The sequence below is a fragment of the Batrachochytrium dendrobatidis genome (genome assembly GCF_000203795.2).
Source record: "Batrachochytrium dendrobatidis JAM81 unplaced genomic scaffold BATDEscaffold_4, whole genome shotgun sequence".
Lineage (NCBI taxonomy): Eukaryota > Fungi > Chytridiomycota > Chytridiomycetes > Rhizophydiales > Batrachochytrium > Batrachochytrium dendrobatidis.
Genome location: NW_006281102.1, coordinates 801063 through 811109, shown reverse-complemented (window position 1 = coordinate 811109; position 10047 = coordinate 801063). Strand labels below are relative to the sequence as shown.

General features: G+C 40.6%; 4 protein-coding genes across 4 annotated transcripts; 2 read left to right on the top strand and 2 right to left on the bottom strand.

Annotated features, from left to right (window-relative positions):
- Positions 1-249: 249 nt before the first annotated feature.
- Positions 250-1460, top strand: BATDEDRAFT_36830 (uncharacterized protein). Its single transcript, XM_006677999.1, has 3 exons — positions 250-282; positions 859-945; positions 1034-1460. The coding sequence occupies exons 1-3, from the start codon at positions 265-267 to the stop codon at positions 1241-1243; spliced, it is 315 nt and encodes a 104-aa protein (XP_006678062.1). The 5' UTR covers positions 250-264; the 3' UTR covers positions 1244-1460.
- Positions 1461-1563: 103 nt separating this feature from the next.
- On the top strand, positions 1564-3730 carry BATDEDRAFT_87481 (uncharacterized protein; the record flags this gene model as incomplete). The annotated part of the gene is made up of 2 exons (XM_006678171.1): positions 1564-1661; positions 2029-3730. The coding sequence occupies 2 exons, from the start codon at positions 1564-1566 to the stop codon at positions 3728-3730; spliced, it is 1800 nt and encodes a 599-aa protein (XP_006678234.1).
- Positions 3731-3821: 91 nt separating this feature from the next.
- BATDEDRAFT_34817 (uncharacterized protein) lies at positions 3822-4874 on the bottom strand (the record flags this gene model as incomplete). The annotated part of the gene is made up of 2 exons (XM_006677951.1): positions 3822-4233; positions 4332-4874. 2 exons carry the CDS (start codon positions 4872-4874, stop codon positions 3973-3975), a joined length of 804 nt encoding a protein of 267 aa, XP_006678014.1. The 3' UTR covers positions 3822-3972.
- A 97-nt stretch (positions 4875-4971) lies between these two features.
- BATDEDRAFT_24032 (uncharacterized protein) lies at positions 4972-9342 on the bottom strand (the record flags this gene model as incomplete). Its single annotated transcript, XM_006677831.1, has 11 exons — positions 4972-5164; positions 5244-5318; positions 5406-5737; positions 5833-6103; positions 6203-7508; positions 7601-7930; positions 8017-8556; positions 8670-8742; positions 8808-8930; positions 9005-9086; positions 9185-9342. The coding sequence occupies 11 exons, from the start codon at positions 9340-9342 to the stop codon at positions 4972-4974; spliced, it is 3483 nt and encodes a 1160-aa protein (XP_006677894.1).
- Positions 9343-10047: the final 705 nt, after the last annotated feature.

The following is a 10047-nucleotide window of genomic DNA, read 5'->3' as shown; positions in this document are numbered from 1 at the left end:
TACAATCGATTAGATTCAGATGACCAAACCATATAAACTGTTATACAGCTGGTTCTACTAGAACGCGATCAGCACTGGTGGGTATACGATAGGAATCATGCATGTTGATTCTGTAGTGTGGAAAAGAACCGGTTTAATCCAAGTATATCGTAAAGAAACAAGAGTGGATATGAACCATACAATGTGGGAACAAGTGCAACGCCCTTGAACAGAAATCCATGTTTTGCCTCCACTCAACCCAACTGTTTTGCTATTATTCACACCATGCAAGTCGACCCTTCGGTAAGCAACGTTTCCCTTGTTTCCAGACTATATACTATGAATATAAGCATACTGGACTATCAAAGATTCATACAGCAATGCTCTTTCCCTATGGGAACAAGGTGGAAAGACCTTGAGAATCAACTGCGCCAAACCCAAAACAGCTGCTTTGGATAGAGTTTTGCATATAAATGGTTACTCTTGAGTACTATGATACTTGTATCTTGGTATATACCAGAAGGACCATTATCCGGAGTACTCTTCATACCCTGGAATCCATACAGCTCTGTCCATGCCACCACTATACTTTTGAGGGCTATTGATAGGAATCACTAGATGGTGGAATGAGGCTGGAGACTTGTTTGCTTTTTATCTTGGCTTGTATAAAAATACTACCAAACTATAGCATGTCCTAATCTATTTTAGGCTTGACCAAATATGAATTTCAAAGTTTAAGATTGCTTTACGCTTGTATCCATTGGTCAAGTATAATTATTAACTTTTTATTCTAAAAACATACGATTTCTCATTATGCTGAATGGGTTTACAATCGAATTGAAATCATCTTTGGATATGACACTATATTCGATTGAGTAGAAGCTATCAGACGAAGACCGGGCTTTTTTTGAAAAGTACGGACGACTTCCACCTGCAAAGAAGGCTGGGCTCCAACAAAAACTAATGGTGATATAGATTACTTGACTAGATCACTTTTATGCTTGCGTAATGAACTAACTCTTGAATTTAAACGGGCTGACATGATGGTCTGTAGGGAGGAGACCGAAAGTATTTTGATTCAGGAGACTATGCCATGTCACAGGCTGGTAAATCCTCTCCCAACGAAGTAGGATCTCAGCATCCATCACCCGAGCGTATTCCTCATTCGATACCTCAAAGTTTCAAAAAGAATGACGTTACCAACAGTCCCGCCAAGGAGTCTGGACTGACCCACGAAGCATCCAAGAACACCATGGAGAACTAAGGCTGGAATGGATTAGTAGTGATGGACAATTGGTCTGTGTCAAGTTTAGCAATCTTGGACTGTTTCAGACTTTTTGATATATATTTTCGGTTCTATTTCAATGAGTTTCAATTGTGTAATGATTTCAATCCGTTTGGGATCTAAAAAATGGTTAAATAAAGTCTGTTTCAAAGGCTGCCGATGCACTGGACAGTGCACGTGGGCAGACGGCAACCTGAAACAAATCTCGAGTTTTTATCGCTTCAACTGCTGTTGCTGGTTTGGCCATTGATAGGCACTGAGCAGCACTCTTCTTGGCCATTGTAATACGATTACTGAAAATGGGGCCAGAACTCGTTTATCGTAAAACAGACGCTGTTCATGAGAAACCATCTATAGCCACTGTTAGTCCTGATTCTCCTTCATTGGTACTGGAAAGGTATTATTATTACGATGGGGTTCTATTAATAGGCTTTTAGTGGTTTTAGTAGTTTGTTTAGATGTCCAAGTTCTTGTTAATACATGGAATATTCATTGGCTAATGTAGTCTAATCTTGTCGTCTCTTCCATTGGCTTGTATACTCCAGCTACTTGTAGTAGCTGTGTAAAGCCTGTTGACTTGGAACTTGATTCATTGTCTTGACATTGGTCTATGCATTATTCAGCCCAGCTTATAGCTGGGTTCAAGATCCACCAAAACTACTGCATACTCTTGGAACTATCATGCCAATTGATCCTTATTACTACTGTTTCATTGAACACTTATATGTTTATTTCAACAACTTTTTATCACGATTTAACCTCAGTGCTACAACCGCTGTTTTTTCCAAAGCATCATCCCGCTTGAATGAAGTCGCCAATGAATCACTACCTCCGCTCCGTATTCTCTTTGCTACTGAATATCTGCCTCCTTATGTCTCAGGCATTGCTAACCGTTGTAAAAATCTCATCAACGGTTACAGACAAGAAGGCCACCACGTCACTGTATTCTCGGTTCAGGGAACTGATTGCGATGTGATAGTTCCTTCTATTGTTAACCCATTTTACTCTCAGCAACGCACATTTCTTTTTCCTCCGCTTCCTTTGCTTCTTCAACTTTTAGATTTCTCTCGTCCAGTTCCCTACGATATTGCTCATCTGGTTGCCCCCACTTGTTTTTCATTCATATTTATTCTTCCACTAATATGGCTGAGAGGTATCAAGATGTATGTGTCATACCACGTGTATTTGGAATACTACAAGAAAAGATACTTTGGTGCCCATCCTAGTCTCGATCTCATCATTTACGGCCTGTTCACGTGGCTATACTTTTTACCATTGGTCTGGTTGGCTACATGCGTGGGTATTCCTTCAAAAACGGCCGACTCATATGTGTTTAGGTATGCACATAGAATTCACTACTTGAAGTCTGGGCTGGATACAGACGTGTTTGTTCCGCAGAGAGTGGATGACGAAACAGCTAAAGAAGACACGGTCTCGGAGCATACTTTGGATGACAATGGAATGAACAGACCCATCCAAAACAATCTGTTTTCTGGATCATCATCAAGTCTTCACAAGATGATCGAAACTCCTGTTATTCAGTCCGATCTGACCATCACTAATTTGCGTCAGGTAGCTGGATTGACAAGTGATGATCAGGGTCCTATGCTAGTCTATGTTGGCCGACTGGCTGTAGAAAAAAATGTCGAGTTTCTTGTAGAAGCAATGGGACATCCATCCATGGCAAATGCTACACTAGTCATTGTTGGAGATGGACCATCGCGTAGGTCGTTACAGGAGCTTTCTGAATCCGTTGTTGGCGCTGAGCACGTTTATTCACCAGCAGTGTTTGTTGCTCCAGCAACCGTTGCAAACGATGGGCTTATTGCTGCCAACACTACCAGTAAGCCAAATTCAACCCCTTTTAGTTGCAACTCTAGTGAAAAGGCGGTCGTTGCAAAAGAACTTGAAGATGAATTGATCAAGTCACCGTCTGAAAGAAAGAGCAATGGAGATATCAATTCTGCAACAATGTCAGACCAATCAGCTAAAACACTGGTCATGTCGACACCCATAATTCCCTATTCTTGCGAACCACATCCTCCAATGTTTTCATTGTCAAATACTGCTCAATCACCTCGAAAACGAGTGATCTTCACTGGCATGATTTTCAACGAACATCAAGTGGCCTCATACTATGGTCAATGCGATATTTTTGTGTCAGCCTCTGCATCAGAAACCTTTGGATTCACAGTAGCAGAGGCGATGGCGTGTGGCACGCCAGCAGTTGTAGTTCGATCCGGCGCATTCAAAACAGTGTATAAGATGATTGATGACTGGATGTTTGAGGAGGGTGGAACTGAAGAGTATGTCGGATGTGTTGAAAAGGTATGGCGGGGCGGCAGAAAATTGAGACGGTTTTCCAGGGATATTGCTGTGGATGGATTTGGTGTTCATGCTGCTGTTAAAGATCTGGCGTCAACCTATCGGTGGATTATTGATGGGTGTCCTGACCCCAGGGTTTAATTATTAGATGTTGTAAGTGATATTAGATTAAAAGTTGCCAACATTTTGAAGATGCCGAATTTTTCCACTTCAAAAACTAATCAAGATTTTTGAAAACCACTCGTTTTTATTTAAACTATTTTGCAAGTCATTGAGATGTCGGCTGTAGGTGAAACCCAGTCCTTGCAAGCTAATTCAACACATGGAAAACACTACATGTATTGTGACAGTCACACATGATATACCTCGATCCAAAAGCAAAGTTAGCCCAAAAGCATCAGTAATTCAACCAACCGCTTAGCTCCCAAAATCCACTGGGTTTCATCAGCATAATTTGATGTCATCATTTTCAATATCATGGCCTGTGCTTCCATATAAGATTTAGAATTCAATGCCTGTGCTACTTGAAAAAGTTGGGCAAACACCATTCGCTGTGATTGGATTTTGTGGTTGGCAAGACGATCAAATAAACCGTCGATTCTCCTATCTGTATCCTCGACTTTTTGGCGTTGATTTGGCATACGCTAGAGTCCCAGCAAGTTCATATGTGTAGTATGGTTGAAAGCATCATCAAGGATTAGATTGTAATGTTACAAAAGCTAAAAGACAAAGCGATACATACATCCAGGATACTGCGAGCTAGATCCATAGCGGCGGTAAATGAAGCAACAATCACACCTTCGGGTGCGGCTCCAGCAACTTTTAAAATGTGTTCGGCAGCATCAGCATCAGCAGTCTGCTTAGGAGGGTCATTCCAGCCAGAAAGACCTGACACTGAGCCCTGGTATGATCGCCCACCCACGACGTTGGATTGAGGATTGTATTCTGGATACGCAGAGTAGGTTTGCTGGTGCTGTTGTCGAGGTTGCTGCATGGCTGGATAGCCAGCTGTTGGTGGAGTAGGAGGGTATGCTGCGCTGGAGCCTTGCGGACCGTACTGCTGTTGCTGATTGCCATGCATGTGTAAGGGTGGAGAAGGAGGGTATCGGTCAGCCTGTTGTGACTGCTGGAAATGTGGAGGTTGTTGTTGGTACGGTTGCTGTTGTTGATACGGTTGCTGTTGTTGTTGATACGGTTGCTGCTGCTGTTGATACGGCTGCTGCTGCTGTTGATACGGCTGCTGCTGACCAGAGCTCTGTCCGTACGTGCTTCCAGGCTGTTGCATGTTGGTAATAGTAAAACAATTGTCAAATCAACCGATTTCTTTATTCAATCACTTCAAACTATCCAGTCGAATTCCATCCATTTTATCTTTCTGGCAATCAGGCACTTTGTCCTGCATCAGGCTTAATAAATCCCCGATATAGCTTATCTAGTGTACTAAACACCTCCTCGTGGATCGTATGTCCTGTTGCTGCCTTTTCGTTCAATTGCGTTGGTCGTGCTTTGTTGGCTGAAAGTGGAAAGGTTCGTGCTGCATCTCGCAGTGAATCATGAACAGTCTGTGCCCACTCTCTATTTGAAATTAAATTGTCCATCACACGTATAGGTCAAGATTCACGCAACACCAATGTCACAACACCAAAAAAATTACCTTGTGGTCTGGTTTCCTTTACCAAGCTGTTTATCGAAATGCTCAAAGCTTTTACTAAGCATCCCACTTAGTTGTCTATAATTTTTATGTTTGATTTTTCAGCCAAGTAAAAGTAGATGGAAATGGAAATCATTGTCATGAAAATCCGTGTACAACACTTACAGCATGCTGGCAGTCAACTGTGTCATTTGACGCATTAAAGACTCGAGGTATAATTTTTCGCTACGAAGAAGCTCTTGTCCTTGCATGATGTGTGCAGCAGACTTGACGAGCACAATCATGGCATCTCTCAAAAGCTTAGATCCCTGAACTAAACTCTTGGAAGTCATTGGGTTGGGTGGGCCGGATGGCACGGCTGAAGTGTTTGAAAAAATAGCTTGAAGATGATTGGTAGCTGTAGTGTACAACGTATCAATGTGTGTCTTGAGTTTCGGTACACCTTCTACTTCAATCAGCTTAAACAGCATACGCGAAAAATCTGATGTTGGTTGCGACTAAGATTGAAATGTGCAGCATCAGCCGATTAGTTGAGTATGCTCGTATTGTATTGACACACATGTTTTTCAAATCAATAGCAAAAGTACTCTACCACAATCAAATCTATAGTTGCACCAAAGTAATCCTCAAATCGCTTAGTGGCAAGCAGTGCATCTACATACAATCTGTTTGCTGTTGCCGAAATGGTTCGCTCAAAAGGTGCCACAATAGGTCCACCGAGCATGCTTGCATTTGAAGAAATGGTACCTCCACGACCACGTACACCAGATACACCCGAGTCCGTCATGACATTTTGCTGCATGGCTTGCACAATCTCTTCATCAATATTCTCGGACTGTTTTTCGGCAATTTTGATCAGTCGACTAAATAGATTATTATTAAAACGGATTTAAATCAAACCAGTCAACTGACAAGCGTGCTTATAAACCAATGCAAGGCATGTGAGTATTGATGGTACATACATTTCCAGCGAGATCATGGGCAAGATTTCTTTGGGCTCAGAAGCAACACGTAGAATTTGGGTGTGCTTTCGCATATATAATTCTCTAAACAAGTTGGATCCGCTCGCGTCTTTGTGAATAGACACTTTGCTCAAAAGTGGTAAGACGCCAGTTGGTTTAACGGGAGATGATTTTACATTTACTAGCGACTTGGAACTATTACTTCGAAGTAGAGTCACTTCCTTTGGAAATATCCTTGGACTGCTAGGTACCAGATACTGTGTTTGAGGAGTAGATGACACACCAGAAGTCACTGGTGATCCCAATGAGCCCACAGCTGAATTTATTACCCCGCCAGAGTAAATGGTAGGAGAAACAATATCTTCTCCAAATGACAATCGCATTCTACGCACCCGAGAAACATAGTCTTCAATTGTAGCCTGTCTTTCAATTTGTGGCTGAGCTGCTAAATTTGACTGCAAATCAGGCAGCCATTCTGCCGAATCATAAACCGTTGGAAAAAGTAGCAATCCCATTGTACTTGCCAGATTCTCAAAATGGGCTTTGGGTGTATCTGCCACCAACTCCCCAAACTTTAATACCATAGTCATACCCTTTAAGAGCGAATGCGTAATCAATTCTTCGGTAAAAAATTGAATTGTGTCACAGTCAAGCAACTCTGAATCTGTCTCCATTCCACTGTAAAGTGCCTTTTCGTTATCAATGATGGCCTGCCAATTTCCTTGTAAAACTTGATCGACAATTTTGAAACGCATAACAGTAAGATCAAATTGGCTTTGAATCAATTTGTCAACTATACTAAAATTGTGAGTATGAATACCATAGCCTGGTGGAAGACCATATCCATAGGTTTCAAGATCTTCACGGAATGCAACAACCATATCGCGAGTGTCTGTATGTTTTTCAGCACCTGAAAACCAGTCTTCATTAGTATTCAAACTAGTATTAGCAGTAGTTGAATGAGATGTCTGAGCAAATGAGCGGTTTAGATCTTGCTTCTCTGTATCTAAACAAATAGGTGCCGGTGTTAATGGAGGCTTTTTTGTCACTAGTTCAATCAGCTCTTGCTCGTGCTTGGCTGTCATTTCCCCTGTAGGCCGCTCGGCACGAAGGTACTTTGTAAGGCATTGAAAAGTATCTGTAAGATTTCGAGCATATATTTTTGTTTCAACGTTTCGAGCAGAAATGTCGTCATATCTATGTATAGCAAGCTGTTCAAGCAGATTGCTACGAATTGTATGACTCATAATCTCTCCTGCAGCCGACAGTGTCAAGAACGTATCTGCATGTGTGTTGGATGCTATTACTGTATTTTCCATGGTCAAGTATCCAATTAGATCATGCAGGTTTGATTTTTTACTACTTGTATTTCAAAATACAAAATTTATAAATACATACCAGATACTATGGGAGCAGTATAGTCGGTCTGATGCTCTCCAATGATTTTTGATCCAATGACGGCATGAGCAGACTCGTTAGGATTAATGGACATACCCCAATCAGATCCAGGAAATCCAATAAACATATTGGAAGTAGGATCTGCAGAAACAAGTTGATCTGGTTGAATAGACCAAGCACGCCAGGCACGATCTGACGATCCAAAGGAAATGATATCACAATGGGTATTGGACCAAGCAATGGAGTTGACAGAATCAAAGTGACCATTGATGCATGCGGATGGTCCAGCAGCATATCGAATGTCCCAAACCTTTACAGCTCCACCAGCATCTAATGCATGCCATGACGAGTATCAATAATTAGTTAAAATGGGTGATCATATGCGTGACGAATATAAACTATTTGTTCGAATTTACCACTTGATGCTACCCAATAGGGAATAAACGGATTAAATTTGATATCCATAATTGGCATGGAATGAGCGTTTGCTGTTTTCCATACAACTGTCGATTGAGAGTTTTCACCTCCAGATCTCATGATGCGAGAATCCATCAAGTACAAGTTCATATCATGACCGCCCACAGCCATTAGTGATCCAAAAGGTGCATGTGAGCTATACACAACCTTGTTTAACGGTTTATTTCCTGGCTGCACGCTGCATATAACCTTTGAAGTTGGCAAGTCATACAGATGCACCTTTTTACTTTGTATCACAGATACACGACGAACTGAAACTGCAGAAAAGTCACTATTTCGATTGGTAGATAACGGCGCTGAAGTGGGTTCCAACTCAATGCATTTTAAACGAGTGGATTGGATCAATACTCCTGGTGGAGATATAACGTTAGATATCGCAGTATCACCAATCACACATTCCTGGACGTGTGTAATGCCTTTTCCTTTTGTGCCTAAATCCTGCAACTCGACTTTGTAAATTTGAGCAAGCCCATTTGGTTCTATAATGAGCGATTGAACAATGTTTACTTGGTTAATTTCATTATATATAGATTGATTGATCTACAGTTGATGTATTTAGGCAAATCTTTGAATTTCAGACAAAGTAATGTACCTGCAGTAACAAGTATATCTCCAATACTAGATAAATCAAAAATTTGACCAGGAAGACTAAACGCTGACTTGAGCTAGTTTATATTTTAATCAGTATAATATATGGTGCATGTTGGTAAACTATATATGCGAGACTTACTACAAGGGAATCGACTGGAGGGGTGTAGTTTTCAACTGCATCTAGCTTATTTACTGCAGTATTTTCTAGAATAAACAGATTGTTTGTTTTGGCTCCGGATCCTACGGCGAAATACGGTGTCATCTACACATCAAAAATGTCGAGTTGAAGCGTTTAATAACACATATATAGTCAACGAATTTCAAATGTATACATACATCTATTGATTCAAGACAGGTGCTCCATTTGGCTGTATCGATAATACTTGTCATACTGGTATCTAGAAGCTGCTGACTACGCCTGCATTATATCAAAAATGGGTTGAACAAACCAAAAGTTGTGGCCAACATTGCAGTTATAGTTTAATATAAGCCTGAAATATAGATGTACAAACTCACCTCTTGGAAGCAGATACAAATGTCTTTCGCCATGCATCTGCGAGTGGACTGTGAAGTGTTCTTGGAAACGTTCTGAAATTAACACTTTGGCACTCGGATATAGATTTATGCAAATGAGATGATATATCTGGTATAGTTAAACATTCTTTGGTTGCCATTGCATATATCTACGCTCGAGCGGTTGCAGTTTTTCGAGTCAAACTCCTGATATTGAAATAGGCTTTGAATGTGAACGTGTTTAGATTTGTATATTTTATGACTTGATTCATCCACAAGAAGCTCTTATTGGACAGCCTTGCTTGACAAGCAATTTTGGCGTATGTATTCATATTTACAGCTGTATTCATGTAAAATGAAACATTAAACTAAAATACATGATAAATAGTCATGTTTGATTGGTGCCAATCTTATTGGGTAATATTGTTTTATAAACTCATTAGTTGACTGGTCTTTGTGCTCATTCTTGTACAAGAATACAGTGCAAATGTTCACATCTCCATCCCAATACATTCCACATCCTTGACATCTTTTCAACCCCAAACCTTTCTTTTCTCCAAAACGAACATCTCAAGTAAACACCGAGTGACCGGCATGTATAGTTGCACTCCTGAAATATGTTGAACTAAAGCGCGAACGTATCTGATATTAGAATAGTGTTTCAATAGAAAAAGTAATCAATTTTCAATAACAACGAATAGTTAGCGATTGCCGACTCCAAAGCAAAGTAGAGTCATTACAGGATCAATGCAGAAAAGTGTTCCATTCTATGTGAATACGGCTGTAAAATGCACATTCAGTAGCACACGATCTTATTAGAAACAATTTAATGGTCTTTTCTTTCAGCAACCACATTATCATGCAAC